Genomic DNA, 26,744 nt, shown 5'->3' with positions numbered 1-26,744 from the left:
CTACTATTGGGTCACCAATACATTTTTCCTCACTGTTTGCCAGACAAAGGAGCTCCTCTCTATGTGCCTGAAGCTTGGAGCAGAGCTCGGGTGTGTCCCGGGTGCCTCACCGATTCTCTCCCACACGGATAGTGTCCTCCAACACTTGCATGGACCTCCACAATGATCTCAGTACTCCCCCCTCCTTCGAGATACAACACCCCCTTACGTAGACTTTAAAGGCTTCCCAAATTGTGCAATGATCGGGGACTGACCCCTTGTTGGCTTGGAAGAAGGTTTGAATATCTTGTTCTATCTCAGACCTGAATGCTATGTCTCCTAGGGCGGAGGCTCTGAAACGCCAACAGAGTGGGTTAGGGGGGCACACGGTATTCACGAAGCAGATCAGCACTGGCGAATGGTCAGACAGGGACCGGGGGAGGATAGCTGCTGTGGTAACGGCTCTAACAATGGATGTCGTGGCCATTACGTAATCAGTCCTGGACAAGCTACTATGTACCCCAGAGAAGAATGTGTACTCTCTTTCCTTCAGGTGAAAGTTACGCCACACGTCTTGCAAGTCATGGCATTGGGAGATGGAGGACTATGCTTTGGCTGCTTGTGGGAGCGCCTGTTGTGATGTCCCCAACCTATCAATTTCCAGTGTAAGGGCCAGGTTAAAATCGCCAGCCCATATCGTCTCACAGCCCGTGATTTTGTGTATGTGTTTGGCGCATTGGTGGAAGAACTCAGGGGAGTCAGCGTTGGGTGCATATATGTTTATAAGTAGGAGTTTTGTGCCGAAGAGTTCCCCCGCGAGGATCAGGTATCTCTCCTCTTTGTCTTGGATCTGTTTGTGTAGTCTGTTTTGTAAGGTGTCATGGAAATAGGTAGCAACCCCTCTGGAGTACGAGGAGTAAGAGGATTTGTATCTATGGATGCCCCACCCCGGCAATCTAGGAAGTAGGATGCCCCGATTGAGGTATGTCTCTTCTAGACATAATGGGCCTCATTCCGAGTTTAAAGATAGCCATGGCGCTGCTAGCGCCATGGCTGCCTCCAAAATCGGTCCGACTCCGGTCTGGAGAAGGGAGTAATTACCGGTCCAGTCCGAGGTCCCCATTCACCAGAGCCATTCCCCATTCCCATTTGAGCCCCCATAGAGCTCAATGGGAAGGCGACAATAATGGTACCGCAAATTGCAACACTGTTATTGACCTCGGTATCCCTTTGCGGGTCCCGTCCATAACGCTTGGTAAAACCAGGCGTTAAGGGAGGGACCCGCAAAGGGACCTCGGAATAGGGCGCAAAGGGATAACCAGCACCGGTGTCAGCCCCTTTACATTCCAGGACAGAAAGGTCAGGGTCGCCCCAGGTATCCCGCTTGTTAGGGGTGCAGCCATATTGGTGATAAAGGTTTGTAAATTGGTGTTGTGGTTTGTGAAATATGGTAATGAGTAGCAATATCTGTACCTGCTGGGTATGGAGTAACCTTGTGAGTCGAGAGGGCCATCAAGGACCAGCTAGTTGCCTTAATGGCCATTAACCTTCCCCCACAATCCCTCCCACGCCAGAAAAATAAACCTACCAGCGCCCACACCCTCCCCTCAACGCTAACTTCTCACATTATCAATAATGTAACAATCCGCAGTGGCTGCGGTAGTGGAGCGCTAAGGGTGGCTTATATGCTCTAAGTGGTTATGGCCCATAGTGCTGGTCCTGGCACCCGCGCAAGCCCCCGGAGCCGTTGTCGTTTCAGACAGGGTCTCTTAGTGTATCGTTTCTCTGAAAAGCACACTGCCGATTCCGGTGAGGTGAAGAAAACAGTGGACCCATTATGTTGGACCCAGAGCTTGGCCGGGTAGAGCATAGCATATTTAACTCCTTCTCTGCGTAGCATGTTCTTAGCATTTTGGAATGTTTTACGTTGGTCTTGAACAGCCGGGCTGAAATCTGGGAACAGCCGTATGGTGGCGGACCCCCACCACAGCTCCCCCTTCTCCCTGGCGGTGCGAAAGATGGCATCTCGCTCCCCGTAGCACAATATTCGAGCAATGATCGGGCGTTCAGGGACGCCTGGTGATGGCCTCGCCGGTAACGATCGGTGCGCCTGCTCCACCATGAACATCGGGGAGAGCAAGGGATATCCCCCAACAGCGTTTCTGTAAACTCTTCCATATTATCGATCGGGGTGGACTCCGGCACACCTAAAATGCAGATGTTGTTCCGTCTGGAACGCCCCTCTAAGTCCTCGTTTTTGGCAAGCACTTTCTTTACGGTTTTTTGTATTTCCGCCATTTCACGTTGTAGGGTGGGCACCTTATGTTCTCCATCCCCTATTCGTTATTCGGCCTCAGTCATGCGTCCGCAGAGTTTATCTACTTGTGTGGCCGAGATGTCCACCTAGCATGTTAGTGCATCTATCTTTGCTCCTAGGTTATCAGAGCTGCTTTTTAGGGCCAGCAGCGTTTGATTTAGGGCTGCCACATCTATTTGGGCTTGAATTGGACTTTGGCTAGGAGTCAGTGATTGCTGTTGGGGGTCCGCCCAAGCAAATTGATCCATTCTGGCCTGTTTCTTCTGGTTACCCATACCGGTGCTTTTTGCAGGATGGTGTGTTCTGATGAGGTCCCAGTCCGCGACTCGTGCACCTCAGTGTAGGGTTGGTGCCCCATGGCGTACCAGTGGGGGGCGGGAGGGCCACCACTCACCTGAGGCTCACTGTCTGTAGCTGCTTGGCCGGGGGTTTATGTATTCCCGGATGTATAGCGTGTGGCTTGAGCCTTGTTTACCTCCCCCGGCTGGCAACAGCCAGTGGGATCGCAGTTCGTGGTGCCCACTGCAACCCAAATGGTTCCCCTTTCATCTGGGAGTTTTTACATAGCAGTTTGGTGCCTCGGTTGTGCCCCAGGGATGTGCGGCGGGGCAGTGGGGCCTCCCGGTGGGGGGGGCGCGGTCCTGTGTGTGAGTCATTAAGGCTAGGTCCGATTGCCATGGATGGCCGTCAGTGGGGGTCGATGGCTGGAGTGCCTCGGCCCCCCCCCTTCGCAAAGGCAGATTGATGGGTCCCACCCGTCCACCCCAGGCGCAGCGACCGAACAACAGGAGTGGCCTCCCACAGAAAACAGCCCTCCCAGGGGCTTAGGGCCTCTTTAGCCTTATCGTATTGTCCAGATGATGTTTACCTTTGTAGTTGGAAGCAGCGCCTGAGGGCTGTCAAGCAGGATTAGAGGAGCACAGGGCCTCTTAACTTCATAGCGCTGTCCTGGGGGACCCTGTGTGCAGCAGCCGCAGTGTTGCCAATTACATCTCCTCGCAGGGGTTGAGTGCTGCCTCCGCTGTACGTAGGGCCGCTGGGGCACCCATTTGCTGCTGAGCTGTGTGATGCAGTGGTGTATCAGCGGTGTATCAGGCAGTCCGGAGTGCGGGGGTCACCACTCCGTCAGATCATGAGGCTCAGTTCTTTCTCCTAGGCCTGTGAGTCATGGGCATCCCAGTCAACCCCCCGCACGCAACAGTGCCGGTGACAGGTGGCCTCCCTCACAGGGTAATTTAGGCTGGGGCTTCCCACTGGTGTAGGTGTTGTCGGGGGTACAGTATAGTGCCGGTTGCTCCAGCCTCCCGCTGAGGGGCTATCTGTGAGTATTGCTGGGGTGTTGGGGGTGTGCCCCGCACCCGGGGGCTCCTCCTAACTGGGGCTGCATCGTGGTGTTGTCTGCCTCAGCGGGTGTTCCGAGGTGCCGGCCCATCATACGGCAGCCCGGTTTTGCAGTTAAGGTCGGGGCACTGAGGGGGAGAGGCCCCGCCAGCGACAGGGGCTATGAGGTGAAGAGTGGTCTCTGCAGCTGAAGGTAGGGTCCCCCACAAGGGCATGTTGTTGGTATGAGGGGTTGCAGGCAGGCTCCACAGCTTACTGCATGGCGTGCAGGTCTCGCTCCTCCTCCTTTCGCTCCGAAGTCGCAGGTATAATGGAGGTGGGCTGGGTTCCGTTTGGCCCACAGGATTGCACCGCTAGAAATAATATCAGTGTCGATAGCTGCTCTGAAGTAAGCCTACTACAATGTCAGGCCCCGAGGGCTGCATAGGGAGCCGGATCCCAGGAAATTTCAAAGGATTCTATTGCCGTTGCCAGAGCTTTTTCAGGCGGCAGCCATCTTAAAGCCGTACAACAGCACCGCCCCCTGATATACTGTTTGTTTTTGTAAGCAAAAAAAAAAACAGGGCACTCGTTCAGTAAACTGTTAAATTGCACTACAGTTTAATAATATACAATTTCAGCCAGTTCCCAGTGACCACACAAGGCAGATTATTTAGATTTTTGTTTTAAACTCTTCCGCCAGCCTAGGTAAATCATAATATTGTATAGACCATAGCAGGAGTTATAGGCCCATACACCTTGTTAAACACCTTTGCTGCACTTGGGCCTTTAACTCAGTGTTCAGGGCCGAGCACTCCCATTATGGCGCTCGCACAAGGTCTATAAAGCTTTTTGTCTATTAATTAACTATAACTGTTTAAAAAGAAGTTTATCTAACAAAAATAATTCTACAAAAAAATGTAAATAACAATGTTAAGGTTCAATTACTAAATATCACTACAAAAGCAACCATAAACGTATAACTATAAACATTCACTTCATAATACAAAAAATGACTAAATACCACTACAAATTCAACCACAAAACTACGACTACAAACATTCACTCCAAATCACTAAAAACCCAAATGTAACACAAACTTCAGCTATGCTATTGATGAAACTTGTCTGATATTTAAAGTGATTGTTAGGGTTGGATATTTAGTGGTAGGTAGTGAACGCTTACTAATCTTCACTCCTATACTGCTAGTGTTAGAGTATGCATGACATTTGTTTTGCTTTATGGCTTGGTACGTGAGCTTCTGTGGCACAAGCCGACAGCTTTAGAGGCCTAGCACAACTTTCCTACCACTTCCACTGTTAGTTTCCCTATTGTGCAACTTTTTTTTAGATATCCACATTGGGTCTAACTTAAGAGTTAGGCAGTATTTCTGAATACTGCCCGTTTTACTGATCGCCCAAATGTGACATGTAGGATATTTACTGCACGCAATATTCATAGGAATACCATATGTGCTACGTACCACCTGATTAAACATTTGAAATAGCATAAAGAAACATGTCCAATTTTTACCACCCATAAATTGAAGGTAAACAATGAAAACATGTAAAAACTCACCTGAAGCGTTTTAAAAAGTTTTTCATTGCAGGAGAAAAAACATAGGAACGTACCAGGAAGGGAGTATTTTCCATACTGCAGCATTGTGAATGGCTACCGTACACAAGCTATTTCTGTCTTCTTAAAAATGGAAAAATGATGCATGCTTTATTTCAGGAAATCCACACAAATTAACCCCAACCCCGCAGAATTCTCATAATTAGGCAGACTTCTAAAATGCTACATGCAGTGACAGTTTTTAATGGAGGCAATATTTGAGGTTGACAATCCGCCTAACTATAAACGCAGCAAATTATGACTTTTCTTGCACGTCTTTCCATAATAAAAATGACTCCGAAAATAGATATTATATTGCAAAGTATGCACATCAATACATATTCTGTTCCTTTTTTAAGAATGCGATCTTTGCCTAATATAATATAACTGTATCGTTAAACTATTTGGCAAGCACTCTACAATGCTTGATCTCAAAGTCTTAGCAGCATTATCCTTTGGTATAGAACAACCATAACCAGTGTGGTGTTTCTCCTTTAAGGGGATGTGACGCTCCCGCTTGCATTGCCCTTTTAAGATGGGCCATGACGTCGTCAAGGCCCAAGCTAATAAAAGGGAGCCCTGCAGGCACGTGTGTTAGAACGGCTGCAGACTCCATACGAGGAACGCCTGAGTCCGTGTCTCATTACAAACTAGGCTGCAGGCCTACACGTGAATGCCCAGGCCTGCAAGCCCTGAAGCCGTGGGACCCTTGTGCCAGGACGGTGGCAGAGGTCTGCATGGTCAGGGGCCTGGCAGGCTGTGCCCCCAACCCGATGGTGCTGATAGCCATAGCACTAGGGGGCCTGCTGGATGTCCAGGGCAGGCCCCAACAGCCACAGGCACTGGGCCTGTCATGTGCTGAAGTGAATAGCACTTGGGGTGCCTGCCGGATGTCCATGGTAGGCATCCCCCCTAACAACCAGTAACAGCATCAAACGTCACTGTTCGGAAACTTCAGCTGGACTAGTAAAGGATGCCACGTGCCTGCTAAATACAGTGAAGGTGACGTGACAAAGGTGCTAAGGTAGGGGAAACTATGAAACTATCCCTGTGTAAAGGCACTTGCTCTGGTCGGTGAGAGATGCTATTTCGTGGAGTCGGATTGGTCTAAATGTGAACTCCTCGCGTTATGCAATTCCAGCAGTAGACAAATAGACTGACTAGGGCGCTATTAGCGCCATAGCTACCCGTTACCGCATTCCGGGTCCGTGTTCCCGGAATAGGGACTTACCGGGTCATTCCGACCCGGGAGGACCCGGTAAGTCCCCATTCCGGGAACCATTCCCCATTCCCATTTGAGCCCCCATAGGGCTCAATGGGATTGGGGAAGGAGCTAATAACGGTACCGCAATTTACGGTACCATTATTAGCTCTGAAGTCCCTTGGTGGGTCCCTTCCATAACACGTGGTAAAACCAGGCGTTAGGGGAGGGACCCGCTAAGGGACCTCGTATTAGGGCGGTAAGGGATTACCGGCACCGGTGCCCTTACCGGTGCCGGTAATCCCTTACCGCCTACCGTGTAATGAGGCCCATGGTATGTTTTCTTTCTGTCTTTCTGCCTCTATTCGTGGCACAAATAACTATAGCATGCACGTTCCAACACTGGGCTACGTGTTAGCCCCACACGGTTATGTCCTGCGTCATCTGTGGAGCTGTTAACACCATTACTTTGACTCGAGCGATTGTCTTTTAAGGATGCACTGAGACCCAATGCACTACTCGACAATCCACTATTTTTGTCATGCCATCACCTAGTCATTTCATGCCATTGTTGGAAGTCGAATCTAGGCATTGTAATTCTTGGGCTGAACTGCTACCGACCTTTGTCTTGCCACTGCCCAACACTGCTACCCAACCTCGCTTGCCATCTCCTGGCTCACACCAGATGCACACCCCCACACAGCTACCCTGCAACAACATGTTGACCAGGAGTTCACCCTCCACTCACAACATTAACTCACACTCCCACTCTCTCTCTGTCTCAAGCCACCCAGCCAACCCTACAGTCCTTCTTGTACTCCTTACAATAATGGCCATCACACCTCCTAACTTACATCCAGCACACCACACCCAGCACCTGGCACTTAATCCACTCACTACTACACCAGAACACAACAACACACAGTTCTACCCACCAAACCTATCTGTCAGACTCATTCATCTCAGAAATCGAACACTTCCCAAATACCTACCATGCTCACACACACCCACTGCTTCAAGAAACACCAGACTAAGCACCCGCACCGTACCACCAACCCACACCAAGCTAAGCTACCTCACCGCCCCTCTCTCCCCATCTCCCCAACGTACGTCAACACCTCCTCACTACAAGTCCCTCTCTATCACTCACCACAACATACACACTGCACCCCATACCAGCACACACAGACAGACCAAAGGTACACAATACCCACATCTCAAATGTGCACTATTGAACACACGATCCCTACCTGCACATGCTTTCGAAATAAATGACCTACTCTCCACACACAATCTGGATCTCCTATGCATCACCGAAACGTGGCTCAATGAGGCCTCCTGCCCAGCCATCGAACTAGCCCTACCACCAGGATATACCATGCTTAGGCAAGATAGACTTGACAAGACTGGAGGGGGAGTCGCCCTTATTCACAAAGACACATTATCCTTGAGACTTGCAGAACATAGCACATGGGCTGGAAATGCCGACATCTTATCAGCCAAGCTCATGCTCTCCCCCAACAACCTAATCAATATCCACATCCTATATAGACGCCCCGGCCTCCCAGCAGACTTTCAAGAGCACCTCTCCCATAGGCTCAGCAACAACATCAAAAAATCCTCCAAAATCCTCCTATTAGGAGACCTAAATCTAGGATGTAATGATCCCAAGGACAAACCCACCGCACTCTTAGCCAAAGAACTCGCTGACAAAGGATTCTCCCAAAGAGTCACCACTCCCACGCACTCCAAAGGCCGCACCCTTGACTGGGTCATGGATCACAACTGTGCCTCCATCATTACTGCAAACACCGCTTTCCCTTGGACGGACCACACGTGCACAGAATTCACTATCCCCACACACCCCACACCTAAGATCACTAGCCACGCTCCACCTGCCATAACAAGACGCTCCAAAAAACTCAGCGCAGAAAATCTGCAACCCTACCTCAAAAACCCCAGCTTAGCTCCACCATTCTCTCAAGACCCAAACATACTATCAGCAATCTTTAATGATACTTTCACCAATGCTATAAATGCCATTGCCCTATTAGAAAGCAAAAAAGAAAAAAATCATTTCACTGCAACTCTTGGTTCTCCAATGAACTCCAAACCCTCTGAGCGAAAAAGTGCCAGTCACTAAAAACATGGCAATCAGATCCCACGGACCTAAATAAGACCCTCTTCAAACAAATAGCCCTCCAATATAAAAAAAGCCATCTTAATAGCTAAATCGAACTCTTTCAATGACAGGATCTCAAAGGCCAACTCCCAAGGGAAAGAATTATTCGCAATCTTCAACAAACTTGTCACACCCCCAGCCACCGCTGACGAAATAAATAAAGACAAAGCCTGGTGCGCGAGCATCCAGTCCGCCATGCTTAACAAAATAAAACTCCTCCAAAATAAAATTCAAAACCATTGCAAAGTCCTCCAGAACCCTAAAACTAACAGCCACACACCTGATAAGGATATGGTTTTCAGCCACACCCAATTCGCATTCAGAAACATCACTGCCCTCCAAAAATCAAGGAATGTGCCAATGACCTAGAACCCCTTATTCCTGCCTTCATTAACGCATCATTCCAAACTGGTATTGTCCCAAATAGTCTTAAGGAAGCATGGGTGCGGCCTCTACTAAAAATGGCCACACTTGACCCAGCACAACCCAACAACTACAGACCGATAACAACTGTCCCGTTCCTCTTGAAAATCCTGGACAAAGCAGCCCACAACCAGATTCAGTCTTACATAGAAGCAAACTCCATACTAGGCAAAAGCTAATCTGGCTTCCGCATCGGGCACGGAGCAGAATCAGCTTACTAGATCTTAAAAACCAAATTTCACACATCATGGACAAAGGCAAAACCACCCTGCTCCTTCTTCTTGACCTATCGGCAGCTTTCGACCTGGTAGATCATCAAACACTCACCACCCACCTTACTCACGCAGCACACTTCTCTATCCAAGCAGCAACCTGGCTCACATCCTTCCTCGCAGGTAGAGCAATGAAGGTCTACTCAGACACAGCAAACGCAGACCCCACCACTATAAACTGCGGTGTCCCCCAAGGCTCGTGTACTGCCACAACCAGCAGTGCTTGACCACCTGCAACGGAAGGTAATCCACGCTACCTGCACCACCTTTAATGTACTTTATTGACTCTGAGATACAGCGCTCTCCTTACCGTCTATAGTGCTCGCCCCCAGTTTGCTACCAACGTGCACACCTGCAGCACCCCTGTTTAACACCTGCCATGCTGCCTATGCTTTACCTGCTATGCTCCCTTATTGCGCCTGCCTCAGACTAATGTGCGCGATTCTTGAGTTAGTCTGCCTACCTCCTGCATTATCCAAACCTGCTGCGCACATATTCTGATCTGCTCCACATGTATGCTACATCGCTCTTCTACCTGATAATGCTCGAGGTGCAATGCCTGTTTGACGTGCCACACTTTTGAATGGCGCCTTGTGTACTCTGCACTGCTCCTTACTTGATGTAAGGGTAGTGTACTTGCATAAACTAACCTGCTATGCCTCACTACTGATTGGTGCCCCATGTATGTTGCATTGCTCTTTGCCTGATATGCCCACATTTGCTGTAAGCCTGGTATCTGCTTTGCCTTTTGTACCTCTGTTATGAATGTGCCCACTCATTCACCCAGTACTGCCTAGACTGCCGCATTGCTACAACTGTACCCTGTGACCTTTTTGAGACCCTTTTGGTTGCCTACCATTGCACCCTGTGACCTATCCGAGACCCTTTTGGTCGCCTACCATTGCACCCTGTGACCTATCCGAGACCCCTTGGTAGCTTGCAACTGCATCCTGTCACCTATTTAAGACTCTTGGGTCGCCTGCCTTGCACGTTGCTAACTACTCTAAGTCATGCATTTTAGTTCATATTATGATTCTTGAATATCATGATCCATATTACTAGATGAACCCCTGGCTATAACTAGCCAACCACAATCTATATTGCGACACCCTAGCCAGACATCCCAGCGAAGTAAGGGAAGTAACTTGAACCATTTAACTACTCTAACTACCATGTGTAGAAACCTGACCTCCCTGACCCTCCTAACTACAATCATGGCCTTTGCTAGCTACAGCACTAGCCCCCCCCCACAGACAGACACCTGAGACTTAGGGCAAGACTACCTTGCATTTATGAACCCAAAAGAAATAGCGCAAACAATACTGTTAGATCCCCAACTATACAGACGCACTTGGATAAGCAAACTCAAGCCACGAAACCCTCAACTCCGACCCCGAATCCCACTCACCTTCATAAAAAGAAACACCTGAGTCGAAACAAGCACACAGATAAATCTGCAAGCTATCCTATTCCTAAGAATACTTTATCACTTACTGGATCCCTTATCAACGCCAGATCCATGGTAGCCCATGCAACTGAAATTGCTGACATACTAAACAACAGCAGCATCGACCTCCTTGCCGTAACAGAAACTTGGCTCCACGAGGCAGCAGGACCTTCCCTGATGCTAGCCGTACCTGACAATTACTAGATCCACAGAGTAGATAGACCCAATGCTAAAGGCGGTGGCCTAGCCATCATCGCTAAAACTACTTTGCCTATCAGACTCACCACCTCACCTCCCTGTGCTTCCTGCGAAGTACTCTCAGCAAAATTGCAACTCTCTAATAACCGCACACTAACTATTCACTTGATCTATAGGCCCCCAGGTCCCTTGGGAACCTTCGAAGATGACCTTACCACCCTCATAGCTAACAATACACAAAATCACTCGCAAACCCTGTTGCTGGGCGACTTTAACATCGGCTTCAATGAGCCAGATAATAAAAATGCCCTCTTTATAACAGCTATCCTAAACGACCACGGCCTTACCCAAAAAGTACTCACCCCCACACATGTTAAAGGTATTACCCTTGACTGGGTATCTGAACTTAACTGCAACATAGTCATTACTGACATCATCCCTCACCCATGGACCGACCACTATCTAATAAATTTCACTGCCACACTTGACCTCCTCAGCCCTAAAATAATCAAAATGATACCACCACTCCCCACCAGAAGTAAAAAAGACATTACTACAGAAAAACTCATCCCCCTCCTCCTGCCTACTATCAATGGCCTGGAGAACAATACTGACCCAGACACCCTAGTAGACACCTTTAATAAAGCTATGTCTCATGCACTAGATACTATTGCACCACCCAAACTACGCAAACCTAAACAAGAATGCCACCTTAATGCTTGGTTCACACCCCAACTTAAGGAGCTTAGAGGGCAGAAACGAAAACTTCAAACTATCTGGCGCTATTCGCCTACTGACGACAACAAAGTTAACTTAACCCGATTCACCAAATATTACAAGACAGAAATTATGTATGAAAAATGTATTCAATGACAGAATTACTAATGCCAAATCTAATACCAAGGAACTTTTTGCCAACCTCTGGGAAATTGAATCCCCCATCCAACCAACTGACACGGTCCCCAAGGACTAGATATGGTGCACTAACATACAGAACGCCCTATCGAATAAAATTTCCACCCTCCAGTTTAAAATAACTAATAAAAAGGATGCCCTCTCTCCTACTGATCAACAAGCACCTCTAGTGACTGAACCTAATACTATCCCCCCTTTTAGCTTCAAACCTATCTCCATCATCGACACTGAAAAGGTTATCCTCTCACTGAAGCCTTCCAACTGTAAGGGCGACAGTTGCCCAGCTCAAATAATAGAGGACGCAGCCAGAGATTTAGCCCCGTTTATCTTGAAGCTCATTAACTCCTCTTTCAAATCCAACACAGTGCCAGCTAACCTAAAAGAATCCTGGGTCCTCCCCCTTCTTAAGAAACAAACCCTTAATCCATCCATCCCAACTAATTATAGGCCTATCACCACTGTACCTTTCCTACTAAAAATCATCAATAGAGTAGCCTATCTCCAAATTCAAGATTACTTAGAAGCTAACCATCTACTAGGCTCGCGCCAATCGGGCTTCCGCCCTCTCCATGGCACTGAAACAGCCTTGATAGATCTTAAAACTAAAATTGAGGAATTCAAGGATAGTGGGAAAACAGCGCTGCTACTCCTACTGGACTTGTCAGCAGCTTTTGATTTGGTGGATCATGCAGTTTTATGCAACCACCTCAAGCTCGCTGCCAATTTCACAGGGGAAGCTATAGCATGGGTCCAATCCTTTCTAGCCAACCAGACCACGAGAGTCTTTTCCACTTCTACCTGTGCCGATCCCATCCAAATTACATGTGGAGTCCCACAGGGCTCCTGTGTCTCACCCACTATGTACAACATTTTCACCAAGCCATTGTTCGACAAGTTGGACAGACTGGGTGTCACCTACACAAATTATGCAGATGACACCCAGATCCTCATACCCCTTTCGGGCAACTATGAAGTGGACCTGGCTATGGTGAATATAATATACATCCTCATTCAGGCATGGATGGCCACCCATGGCCTCTGCCTGAACGACGATAAAACTGAAATCCTGCTCCTCGGATCAGACCTTAACCTAACTAAACTCACCCCAGACTATGCCTCATTTAACATCGACAATAATACTATTAAGGTTATGCGAGAGGTTAAAACTCTAGGTTTTTACCTCGACTCAGCTCTCACCCTTAAAAAGCAAGTGAACTCCCTCGCCTCTACAACCACTTAAACGTGTAAACTCATCCGTGCTGCCAGACCATTCCTGTCCAGTGCCAGCTGCCTCACCTTGGCCAATGCCCTTGTCATGTCCAGACTGGACTATTGCAATGCCCTATACTCAGGTGCAAATAAGTTGGTCATTGACAAACTCCAGAGATTACAAAATAATGCCCTAAGAGCAGCTTTGAATATCCCACGTAGAGAGCATATCTCCAAACACCGGACTGAGGCCCAGTGGCTAAAGATAAAGGACAGAATCCTCATTAAAACTATTTCTCTCACATCCAAATGCCTCAACAATCAGGCACCCCCCTACCTAGCTGAAAGAATCAACTGGAGACCCTCAAACCGACTGACGAGATCTGCCAACACCTTCTTACTTGAAGTCCCGAGATTCAAACTTACCACAGCGGGTGGATATAGCTTCCCTGTTAGAGCTGCACAATCATGGAACATACTCCCACCTGACCTCAGACGCCCATTACCCTACACTAGATTTAGATGTAACGCTCTCAAATGGCTGCACAACAATGATATGTAACGATATTCACCCTTATCTAGCTGATCATGCTATACATATGTTGAGACGGCATTCTTCTACTCTTACCCATCTTGATCCTATATGTACTGTATCACTTGTATCATTTGTTGTAAGTTACCTCTGTTTTGTAATAGCCTGTGTCAGGCACTGTAACTAAGTTTCGAGTCTACTTGTATTGTTGCGCCCAGCTGCCCAAGGGCTTGGAGCGCATTATCAAATAAACAAACAAACAAACGAGCAAAACAATGCTCTAAGAGCTGCGCTGAGCATCCCCAGAAGAGACCATATATCTCATGCCAGACGTGAAGCACGGTGGCTTCAGGTCAAAAACCGCATTACTCTGAAAATTCTTACCATCACACATAGATGCATCAACAACACCGCTCCCTCCTACTTAGCCGAAGCTATATCAAGAACCACTTCCACTCGCCCCACCAGAGCTCAGTACACCAACTAGCTACACATACCTCGCATCAAGAGAGTCACAGCTGGAGGGCTAGGCTTCTCTTACATTGCACCTAAACTATGGAACTCACTCCCTGCCACCCTCAGAGCTGAAACCTCCATCTCCGTTTTCCGGAACAACCTCAAGACCACTCTCCTCTACGAGTAACACAACCTCCTACCCTACCATGTCTTGTATATTGTAACATTAACTCAAATGTAATGTAACTATATTATAAACCTGTATATATATATACCGCTACCTTATGTAACATTAATGCTCACTATGTAACATATGTAGGACTCCTGACGTGTAACTAAGCTTTGTACTGTAACAAGTGCCACGATGTCCTCGGACTGCTGTGCGCTATATAAATGCGAATAAAAAAAGAATTAAATTTTTTTTAATTTTGAGTCAAAACTGTCCCTCAGCTGCAAGTAGTAAATGATTACATACATTTCAGAACAAGATAAATGCTCTGCCACTGTTTGATTAATTCAAACATGAAGCAAGCTGAACTATGTAATGCACAATTTTAATAGAATGCAGAGTGGAACTTACATGATTAATGGCAACGAGCGTGGACTTATCGGTGCAAACGATAGAAGGAAGGAGAGCCACCCCACTTTCAGAAATAGCTTTGTGGAATAAGCCCTTCGAGAAGGGGGATAAAACCTGGAAAATACAAACAAAATGACAACCATAAATACCAAGTTTTTGATAAGCTTCAATTTAGCATAACACCAGATCTATTAGCACACAGAGATCGTTATTAACCTCCACTCAGCCAATCAAAACATTTAGAATGCAGTCAATAACTACTAGTATTGACTCTGTTCGAAACATTCTGTCTTCAAAAGCAGACAGGGACACAGCAATGCAATTTCCAGGGTATGGGCCTCATTACAACTCCGGCGGTAGCCGTGCTGATGAAAACATCAGGTTGCCCCCAGAGTTGTGTATTTTTCCAGCGCCTGGCTTTAGGAAATCACCGGGGCATTACAGCCCCGGCGGTCCGTGAAGCCAGGTACTGGAAAATGTTACTCCCCATTCCCATTTGAGTCATATAGGACTCAATGGGAATGGGGAGGACAGAAGCTCCGGCGCTGTGTGCAACAGTATCTGTGCTTCAGTCAAAGTCTGTGGGCAGGTGCCGTTCCGCCCGCCCACAGAACTCGGAGTGTGCTAGTCCGGTAACCTTTACCAGACCAGCACACTCGTAATGAGGCCCAATATTTCTTTCAATAAGATCATTCCTCTCTGGGGGACTTTTGTTGCTGCAACCTTCTATTTAACACACCAAAGAGAAAGCTAAACATGGTAAAATGTGGTTTCTGTTTCATAGAGAAACTCTACTCTTACATGACACCAAATGCATGCTCATGTTAAAACTGTTTCAGTTCAATCAAGTTAAAGTGCTTAATTTATCAAGAAAACCATGTTATTTGAATTCTTCAAAATAACACACATTGAGTTTACTAACTCAATTGCCTATTTACTTTACGTAATATTAAGTAACTTGTTTTACTTCACCAACACATCTCCAAAACCTGTATTGTTATTACCATTGTGTCCTAATTACCATTCACTAGGGGGTATAATTGCACTGTTGATGTCGTTAGCATCACTAAACACGGCTATTGATGTTTAATGCTTAATTTCAACAGCTGCCCAGAACTTCAGGAACCAATTAAAAAATGTAGTCACTATCAAGGTTTCACTCCATATGCCAGATTCTCAAAAATGAGCACAAATGAAAATAGCACACAGGTGAGCCCCGTACCCGCGCGTGGCGCACACATCACTGCGACATCCCGAAAGCTGCGCGCGAGTCGCACAATGAAGGCGCACAATGTCCAGCACACACACCTAAAAAGGGGGCGGAACACGCAGAATGGGGAAAAACACACGAAAATGTGGGCAACGGTGGAAGTCCAGCACCGAAATTCCCGCAATGCCCACCCGCGCCCCAACAACACTTATTCATGGAATTGAACAGGGCAAACACGCGCACGCCAAAACAGGCGCAAAGCCGGAAACACGCCCGCCACGCGACAGTAGGCGGAAGCGCCCCTGCGCAGCTTAAAAGTTTGCGCAAACAACAAACAAGCATATACAGCTACGATGAATGTCCCATTTCTCGCAGCAGTGATCGTGGGACACCGCAGGAGGAGGAGGAGGAGGAGGAGGAGGAGGATAGCCAGGCCCCGCATTTTCTTACCCAGGACCAGCCTTTTTGGGATGCCTGATGACCAGGTCTATGGCAGGTATAGGTTTCCCCCTCATATCATCCTAGACCTGGTCACTGAGTGGGAGGATGACCTCACATCACCAGCCTTGTGCTCCCAAGCACTGAGCCCCTTGGAAAAGGTGGTCAATGTCCTGCGTTTTTTGGCCACTGGGTCATTTCAGCTGACAACTGCAGTAGTTGGGAGTGTCTCACAGGCCACGCAATCACACTTCCAACACCAGGTGTTGGCAATCAGGACTGCACGCCCCTCAGTACGCAGGCACACATACATGCCCAGAACATCCGCAGAAAGGCAGGCTGTGGTCCAGGACTTTTACGGGGTGGCACGCTTCCCCAAAGTGCTTGGTGCCATTGATTGCACCCATTTGGCCCAAAGTCCACCTAGAGCCACTGAGCACATCTATCACAACCGCAAGCACCGGCATTCCATCAACGTGCAGGTTGTATGCAATGCCAAGGGAATCATCACCTCTGTCTATGCAAACTACCCCGGGTCCACCGATGACAGTTTCATATTCAGAATGTCAGCCCTACATCGGACCTGGAAGCTGGGAGGCATGGCAACACATGGCTCATTGGTGAGTACAAATGCCTGTGCACATGCATGTCACACACAAATACACAAACCCAACTAATGACAACCATTATCACCTCCCCAGGGGACGGTGCCTACCCTCTAAGCACCTACATGATGATGCCAATACGGAACCCCACCACACCACCCCAGGTAAGATACAACGCAGCCCATGTTGCAACCAGGGGCATAGTGGAGCACACATTCAGAGTGCTCAAGTCACGTTTCCGCACCCTTGACCTTATTGGGGCCCAGGAATCTGGCCACTGGCAACACACACTATAGTAATGTGTATAGTAATTATAGGTAATGCAGTGGGTGTATACAGTATTTGTAATACGGTGGAATAATATAATGAATGTGCATATGGTATATATGACTGGAGTTAGTGGTCGAAGTGTACAAAAAGAAGCATTGGAATTATGTTTCCTGCTCGTCTGCATCCACTCCTCATCCACACACAATACAAACCCCCAAAGTGATGTACCTGCTGTTTAAGGGAACATTAAGTGTAGTGTACTGAAAGTGTAAGTTTGAACTTTGACCACTAATTTTAGTACAATTGAGGACAGTGCTTTTTGATGTGCCCTTCACCTTTTAGACAGGCAAGAATTGCATCCTCATTGAAGGGTTACGCAATCCCATTAGCAGTATGGAGCAGGTGATGGACTGGCTGATTTGTTTTCCACACTGACTGTCCTTACCAGCTGCTGCTGGGCTGTTTGTACTGTAGCACATCACTGTTTACCTTTAGAATACCCTGGGTTTTTGCCTATAATTGTGTGTCTTGCATATGTTTTTCGTTCCTCAGGCTCACCTTATGTACTTGTTATTTTCGTATTTCTAGTGTTATGTTAATGATAGATAGGTTTCCTTAAACTTCCCTGAACTCAATTGTAGTCCTGGTTTTTGTCACTAATTGTCTAACTGTGATTGAGGCATTGTGTGCAGCTAACAATCTGTGTGTCAATGCTAGTAAGATGGAGATATTTAATACTGTGATACCTGTCCCATGTTTTTCTCCGACGCTCTCGCCACTGTCTTTGGCCCGTCTACTTTCACCATTCTATGAGGCAAAAGACCTTGGGTTATCTTTAAGTTGTGTCTGTGCTTTATTCTTTGCATTATGGAGCTTGTAAACAAAGCCCATGCCATGCTTCGAGCTTCACCTGCTTACATGCATTGTACCGTTTCTCACCTACATCCAAAAGCTGCACGTCTGCAGAGCCCTGGTTTTGTGTACGTTGGACTACTGCAAGAGCCTGTTCATTAACCTCCCTCTTTGTTGTGTATGCCTCCTTTGGCTAATATATAATGGGGCTGCAAGATTTATCCTTGGCCACCAGCTTAGGGGTCGTATAAATGGATATCTAAAATGTGTACATTAGCTCCTGCTACTTGCAAGTACTGCAATATGTGCAACTTTGTTTCCCTAAATACTGCCCTGCTACAGCCCTCTGCTGCTGTAACTATAATACTCTGCTTTTCAAACGCTTTTTGAAACAGAGAGTGGGAGGAATGAGTCTGTCTTTGGCCATTGCTTGTGTTTGTCCTGTTGCACTTGAGCTGGTCGTCCTCATGTTCCCGAAATGTATGAACACTCTATTTTTCTGTTTCTGTTTTAATTAATCTCTCCTCTAACTTATGCCACTGCCACTGAGAGTGGTGATCTGGTCACTCATGAACATTACAGGTTCCAGGCTGTATATGTAGTCGCCACCAGTAAACCCCCTTCCCCTTCAGCACTGTCCTTGCAGGTCTACCGTTTGGTGGATGTGTACCACACTCCTGGGTCTCCTGTGCACCAGTAGGTAGCTAGTAGCCTTCTAGTTTGGTATGTCTTTGCACTTTCCGTCTGGGCTTCGATGAGCACTTGGTAATGTCTACTACTATTGTTAGTCAGATTTATATGCAGTACCCTTTGGAAACACCACACACAATTAGGACTAAAAGTGACAGTACAAATTCACCTTTGGTACAAGCCTGTACTACACAGTAAAGTGGTAGCGATGGCTGAGCAGCCAGACTTATCTCAAGAGTAAGTGAGAAGTAGCAATAGTTACACAAAGGACAGCAATTACTATGATTCAAACAAACACTGACTCAAGGTTTCTGAGTAAAAGAATATACATTTATTTACACATCAGTTATTAAACATTTCACTATTATCAAGCAGTTGAGAAATCACGATTCTAATACACTACACCACACCCAATAGATTCTGGACAAGTTAGGCTCAAAATGAAGTGTGAGCAAAATGGCACTCCAGAAATAAAAAGGGATGGAAAGACAAAGTTAGACAAAAGTTGAGCAGCACCAACAAGTAAGTAAGCAGGGCAATCTAGAAAAAGGCACTACAGTGAGGAAATCCAATCAAGAGGCCAGGGCCAAAGTCAATTGACCAAGGTCTTTGCAGAGGACCACACAGTTCAGGGTAGTTCGTGGTTAAGTCTTTGCCAGGAGTTCAGAACGAAGTCGGTCGGACGGAAAGTTATTTAAAGAATAGAGAAGGACAAGCCCTCGGATTGGCGAAAGATTTCACACACTTTCACCGTGGCTGGACAAAACGAACAATCGGGTTAGCACAGTACCTTTAAAGCAGAAGAATGATGTAGCTGCGGCAGATGTTCCTGGCAGGTCCTGCAGTCTCACGGTTCCTGAAGCGACTGTCGGACTGACAAGGAGGAAAACTGGAGGGTCCTGCACTGCCCAGGGAAGAAACCAGAAACGGATGCAAAATTCGACCAGAGAAGGGAGGCCTGGCAAGCAGTTTGGCAAACTGGTTGTTCCCACCAGCTCAAGGGGAAACGATTCCTTGCAGATCTTCCCTGTCGTCGAAGTTTGAAGATTGTAACCCACAGCAGGGCTTCACCAGGAGGTTCAGTCATGTTAGAGGTCCTCTTCTGTTAGCTTCTCTTCGGTTCTCTCGATCCAGTGGTGACTCTGCCTTTCCAGCCCCAAAGACCTGCTTTTTATGCAGTTTTCCCCCATTCACACAGCCTGGATGTCAATCACACAGCAGGGTGGCTGTCCCGCCGGGACAGCAACCACAGCCAATCATATCAGAGTGCGACATGGGTCTCCAAGGAGACCCTGTGCAGGGAGTCCTAAACCCCTCCCTCACATTCTGTCCCCCTCAGATATTCAGGCGCCTAAGGAGGGTTTCTGTGCAGAAGCCCGCAAAACGACGGTGAACAGAGGAACCAAACCTGGTTTGGCCCGCAGAGTAAAAGACGGGAAAGACTTTTACAAAAAGAAATGGCGAATAAACCCAGCCGGAACCATATAAAAATGTATATGGTCTAGCGGGTTTAAGTTCGAAGCTACCAAGATAGCCTAAAACAATACCAGGGCTATTTAAGATAACCACAGTAGGAAAAATAGGGTATTTACCACTGCCACCAGCCAAGTCTTAATGAAAGGGAACAAAACAATGTTCCACGAGAAACAGACAAAAATGGATACATATTAACCCTTTCCAGAACTCTATGTAAGATAGTTTGTACTGGGTCTGTGAGTTTTAAAAGACTAATAAAGTCAATGGCAACTTTACATGTTCTGGGAGACAGTAGTCAGTTCCAGAAAATGGATTCAGAGTTCGGAAGTCTGAAAAGACAACCCTGTGTCACTGCATTGTAGGTGCTGTGTAACACACAGTTTAACAATTATGCCTATGGAGTAGGTGAGGCTCCACAGCTTGAACACAAAAATGTTAAACACACACAGCAAAAGACATGTAAGAGTGGGAAAAAAGGCTCACACTCTTACTAGGTGAAAAAAATAAATCCTGAGATAATGACATTCTCTTATATGTTTCCATATGTGCAATTGTTTGTGAAATAGGTCGTTTGTTTAAAGCCTGATACATTGAGAATTGGACAATTGCTAAAAGCGCAGAGGATGCACTACTTTAATTTTGACGGACCCAACAAAATGCACAGATTTACAGACTTCAGAAAGGTGGACTAGACATTTCTTGAATGCTGTTTCCCAGTGCAGTCGGTGTGCTGGCTGCCCCATTCACAGCCATTAGCATCGGGTGAGCTGATAGGCTGCCAGCAGCACCCATGCTTGAAAAGGGGCAATCATTGTGAACTCTGAAACAAGAGGAAAATGCACTCCTATGACTGTGAGAAGCATTGATGGGGCATATGTGGTTCATACTTTGTGCATCACTGTGATCTTTCTTTAAAGTAGTACAGGGAGACATGAGACTTTTCTTTATCCATGGAAAAGCGCATCCTGTTTGTGAATCAGGAATTCACTTTAGTATGCTAGTTAGAGCCCCAAGTTTCTCATTGTGTTGTGCAATTTTGCAACTGTGCATGTGAAATCACAAAGTGGTTTAGTATGTGGGTGTCACAGATTTCCAATTTCTGATCACCTTGTGAATCGCACTTGACTTTTTCCAGCAAGTGAGCAAGTGAATAGTGTTGCAATCATCGTCACGTGATAATTTAATCACAATTGAAATTTCATTTACATTCAAGTACATTCTTCATTTTCATTACACAAATCCAGAAAACCTTCCTGAAGTTTACGATTCTGCGGCTGCACAATTTCTGCTCTAGAATAAAATGTGTGAGCTGCTGAGGAACAGTGTCCTTAAGGCGTGTGTGGCGAAAATCTAATAAATACATTTGTTTTTTAATTTAGTTTTACTTTTCTGACCTCACTAGGCACTAATTAATAACATTTTCTATCCTCCAAGTCTTTCTTTTTAGCTAGATTAACAAATGGGCACTGAGATGTTGTTGCATACATCATATAATTATATTTAAGTTTTACATGCACAAGTGAACATTAGAAGCCATATAGTGTTTAGGTTTTTCATGATACAACGAGGGAAAAAAGTAACAAACTTGCCAGTGCAGAAACGCTGATTCCTCCGGCAGATTCCCCAAATATGGTGACAGAATCTGGATCCCCACCAAAGCTTTCAATGTTCTCCTGCACCCACTGCAGCGCAGCCACCTGATCCAGGAATCCCCAGTTTCCAGGAGCGTGTTCATCACCAGTACTGAAAGAGAAAGCGCGTTTAATAAATGTGAGATCCTCATGCCATTTCCCAGTTTAAGGGATGTCTGTCTTTATGGTGCTAACCAAATAACATATCTTTCAATGCAGCACTTAGACAATGGATTTAACATTAGCTTGGCATATGCTGATTTTTATCAACTAAATTATTTGTTCTAGGCTGTTGTATGTGCACATACAATGACATACTGGCAAGTCAATATAGTTCGTAATGTTACATCTTTCTATTAATGGTTCCTCTTTCTAGTAGAGTGGGCGTAGGCTGATGAAATGCCAATGGCTAGGGATGCTGAAGACAGTGCAGTGGGCCCAGCTTTTCCTGCTGTGATGCATTCAAACCGCAGGACCCATTTTTTAAACCGGGCAGAGACGACTCTGCCGTTCATCCTTCTGAGATTGGTTGTCCATGGCCATGCTAATATCCCTATGGCTATTCCCACCCAGTTCTTGCCAGATCTGACTTCAGCCACTCGATTTATAAGCACTCTTTGTATCCTTCAGAGAAGTCCTGTTCAAAACAAGCATTGGCAAAGCCAACAGTTTCGGTTTTTGTGTAGTGACGGCAAAGCCATATTAATATTAACTGACCATTGATGGTAGCAGGTTCAAAATGGTGCGAGTAACTGGGCATGTAATAGTGGTGCCTGTAAAATCCCCAGGGCCAGATTCATGGAATTATTTATCCCGTACAATACCGGATTTGCGCGCCATTCTGTGTGCGAAACCCTGTTCGCCGATTCATTGGAATTGACTGCGCAGCACTTTTTTGTTGTAACTTGCAGCGCCTTCCCGCAGGCTCCACATGTCTCTGCAGGTAGTCGAGTGCCTTGCGCGAGACACCACGCAGAGCATGGGCGAGGTCTGAGTAGAGGGCTGAGTAGGGGGCGGAACTCAGAAAATGAGGAAGAACAAGGGAAAAAGTGGGTGTCAATCGACGGGCCGCTTGCAGTCCATAGAACGCCCACAAATGTGCACAACAAAGTGTGTATTCATGGTGGTGAACATGCAACCTCTCGCCTGCGAAATGCCAATGCAAATCCCTCCAGCTCTACGCCACCTGTAGGCAGGCATAAGTACACTTGCGCATAGGAATTGTAGCGCAGAGGTGGGTTTGCATGTCTGATTTAGGGGTGTGTGTGTGTGTTTGCAGCTGAGGATCCGATCGAACTTAGTGGTGCACGTACGCAGTGTAGTGTGGGGCAGGAACGGTTTACGGGGGTTCGCACGACGATTTTCCACATTTTACCCGAGTTACGATATATCATACGCATGTTGCCGGGGTTCCGATAACAGTTACGGGGGACCCTGCGCACGTCCCCAAGATACAGGCCCTCTTGCGGGGGACCCCATGCACCGTTTGAAGGGTGCATCTATTTGCATCCTTGGGAGCATGCAAAGGTGGCTGTTCTGGCTGTTTTTGCTTTGCGTGGGGGCGTGTCGAGCGCGTGCCAGGCACGACTTGCAGATATGGTTGATTTGCGGAGAAAATTCCATAAATACATGGGGCACACATTTTTTATTCTCCGCGCAGGCTTGCGCTGTGTCGTTCTCTGCGCACTGCCTTTGTGGGATAAATTCACACTTTTCCATGAATCGGGCCCCTAACATGTCAACACAAGCCAAAACTGTTGGCTTTGTAAATGATTGTTTTCAGAGGTCTTCAGTCAAGGATACACAGCGTGCTTATGAATCAAGTGGCTGAAGTCAGACTTGGCAGGAACTGGGTGGGAATTGCCATAGAGATTAGCATGGCCACGGAGAGCCAATGGGTGGCCAAATAAACAAACACCTGCAAGCTGTGTGTCCCTCCTCATATGCCATTTCTCCCTATTTGTATTCTAATTCAATATTTTCAGTTTATAAATGTCACTAGTGCAAATGAATGAGTGGCATTAAACTTGTCTATAGTGACTTCTTTTAAATGCAGAGCGACAAAATAGCAAATGTGTCTGCAGGTGCTATGTAATCGTGTTATTATGACATGTCCAGTATGTTCATGGCAGGTTGAGTCCGCCACAAAACACAATGGACCCGGTGAAGCGCAGCAAAGTGCATGCAGAAGTCCTGCAATGAAGTTCACTGGAAAACAGTTTATGTAGCACGCTGCGATGGGGATCGACTAACTAAGAAGCTGTCCACCACTGCAACCCTCCATCACGTCACAAAAAACTGTGAATATAGCCAAGCCTAAGAAAGAAACATCATAGATGGCACTTGCGATAAAAGAGCACAAGTGTATGAACAACCCAAGAAAGGTAGGGGAAGTGGAAGAGACATCCGATGCACTTTGATCAGCCAATGACATTGCATGATCTTTAACCCTTTTGCTGCCACTAGGAACGGCACCCCATGTCCTTTACCGGTGACAACTTTACATGAAGTAAATTCACATGGCTGTTCATCCTGATGACATCACTTGGAGCCGATTACAAAATCTTACATGAAGTGTAAAATCGTGTGTCAACATGTATTCAAAGCAGAAACGAATAACAAATCTCCCACTGAACGTATTCTCAAATAAAGTGCCAGGATGGCTGTTCCCTTGACAAGGTCACATTTGACATGGGGTCTGGGAAGGGGAAGGGGAGTATTGTGGCTGGGGACTCCCACAAGCATCGTGAAGAGCTACTTAGCAGAGGTACACAGTGGATCTCGCAGGGTACTTCCTTGCTGAAACTTCGCTGCCAGAAAGTGTCTCAAGTAGATGGTGATGAAAAAGAAACAGATCTTTTCTTATGTGGCCTTCCCTGCCACAATCAAGACAGTCAGTGTTCAACCATTTACCAAAAGGAGAATACACCCTTCCCACATTCAGATAGAGAGCTGAGTATTCCCAACTTTCCACTGTCACTGGAGTGGAGCAGACATATAATCCTTGATGTTTTTAGCACATTGCAGCTCACTGCTGTAGAGGTAGGAAAGCACTCACCAATAATTTTCGCAGCAGGGCATGCCTGGGTCCTGCATACATCCCTGACACATGCATAAAGCCTGGAGGTGCTCACCCATACAACGTACAACAATCCCTAAGGCTAGCAGTGGATAGCAGAGGCGTAAAGTGCTGTAACCACTTCCACATGACCCTTAAATGGTGGACGGAGGATGTAAACCCTCAAGGCCCATACAAGAAGATAATCAGCTGGTCAACTGGGGACACCGGAAACTAAATGCACATCACCTCAAAATAGCAGTAGGAGAGAAAAGAACTTGCAAGGGAGAAGGGGAAACCAGTGCAGATGCAATACCATGAACCAAAAGGAAAGCGCTGAACCAATTTTAGAGGTTATTGGGCAATGAAAGTAGCAGAGAGAGGGCACGGAGGATGTGGAGAACCAGAGAAGAGGAGATGGCAGAGCTTGTTGAGGCGCGCGCGCCATTCATCTGCTGGGGAGATCCAACGCAGAATAAGCGAGGAGAACCATCAGCCTTCAGAGAGCTTTATCTCAGACAATAATACAGGTCAGAGAACTAGATCAATTTGCCACAAGTTTACTGGGGGGACTATAACCACGCCTTTGGCAGGCGCTAGCAATCAAAAAGACAAAACCAGAGCCTGTAAAAGGATCTTGTCAAGGAGATGGACCTTGTTAGTTGGTGATAATTCCAGCATGACAACAACTCTGGCAATAGGGAAGACATGCTTGCTTGTAAACTAACTGTAATGGACGTGCAAGGGAGTATGGAATGTTTGCTCTTAACGTTATCCCCTAGGGCAAGGAGGAGCATGAAATACTTTCTGGTAGGCCTCTGCTACACTAAGGAGACTAGGGAGAAAATCCACTGTCAGAGAATATCAAGAAAAAATCCAATGAAACAATGAAGCATACTAGACAACGAATCCCAGCACAGTAAGTCAATCAAGAAGCATGCTGGGCGCTATATCCCTGGGATTGTAGATATTGGTTTATGTACCCCCCCACCCCAACTAGGGCACTAGGGCCTGTACAGAAGGCTCCTGCAAGTGTTCAGTTCTCCACCCTGATACCTTTAGAACAGTTGATGCCTTTTTTGGGTTCAAGTGTAAACTTAGGTCCTTGGGATATTCTCCCCACCCCATACATTTTAAGATACCTGTAGCATATGAAGGACAAGGCAACCACAGAAGGCTGATACGTTGCCCAAAAGGGCTGGAGAAAGACTGGAGGATTAGTTACACTAACTATCATAAGTAGATGGAGCGATATAAGTAGACCCAGTACCTTATCCTCTATGGCCTGTACCAGGAGTGTCTGCTAATGTACCCTCCTTAGTTGTGCCACCTGTGTTGGCATCTACATTTAACGATATCACAATACTAGAGCTTACATGAGGAATGAACACCATCTCTGTAAATATGAGGTGGCTTGACAGTCAGCTTTTCGGGTGAAGAAACAGACTAAACGATAGTGGTATTTTAACACTTGTGATTCTGACTGGAAAATACGACTTATCCCCAACACGGAAATGGCACCAGCTCTCCTAGAGCAACCATTTTCAGAAAGAATGTGACTTCAGGCTTATATTGGCAAACTGCCACGCAGCGCTTCCTGGTTGCCCAAGTTCAAAACACAAAGAAGTGGATGCGAGACCCTGTAGCCCAGGCATTTTCGCTGCCTACCTCAGGTGTCTGTAGAACAGAGGGAGCCAGAGAAAGCCATGTGCCCCGGCTGATTCAATTCATCAGCGCCCTAGAAGTGCTGGGGCTATGATTCTAAAAGTCTGTGAGCACTGCAGCTTCAGTGATGACTGGGGTCTCACATACTCTCAGACTCAGACTCATAACTCCTGCTTTGTCAGGGAAACATGCCAGTAGGGAGGC

At 46.7% G+C, this 26,744-nt stretch overlaps 1 protein-coding gene across 1 annotated transcript in view; it reads right to left on the bottom strand.

The window, feature by feature from the left end:
- Positions 1-26,744, bottom strand: part of LOC138455188 (fatty acyl-CoA hydrolase precursor, medium chain-like) — a 799,801-nt gene that overhangs the window by 526,202 nt on the left and 246,855 nt on the right. Inside the window, exons 5-6 of the mRNA XM_069607091.1 lie at positions 21,776-21,929; positions 14,646-14,759 (exon numbers count right to left, since the gene is read on the bottom strand). Of these exons, the coding sequence (XP_069463192.1) occupies positions 14,646-14,759; positions 21,776-21,929 (268 nt within the window). The remainder of the gene's footprint in view (positions 1-14,645; positions 14,760-21,775; positions 21,930-26,744) is intronic.

This window comes from Ambystoma mexicanum, chromosome 1p (genome assembly GCF_040938575.1).
Source record: "Ambystoma mexicanum isolate Mex_15411 chromosome 1p, UKY_AmexF1_1, whole genome shotgun sequence".
NCBI lineage: Eukaryota > Metazoa > Chordata > Amphibia > Caudata > Ambystomatidae > Ambystoma > Ambystoma mexicanum.
Note: the sequence above shows the minus strand (reverse complement) of the source record. Positions and strands in the feature narration are given on the sequence as shown.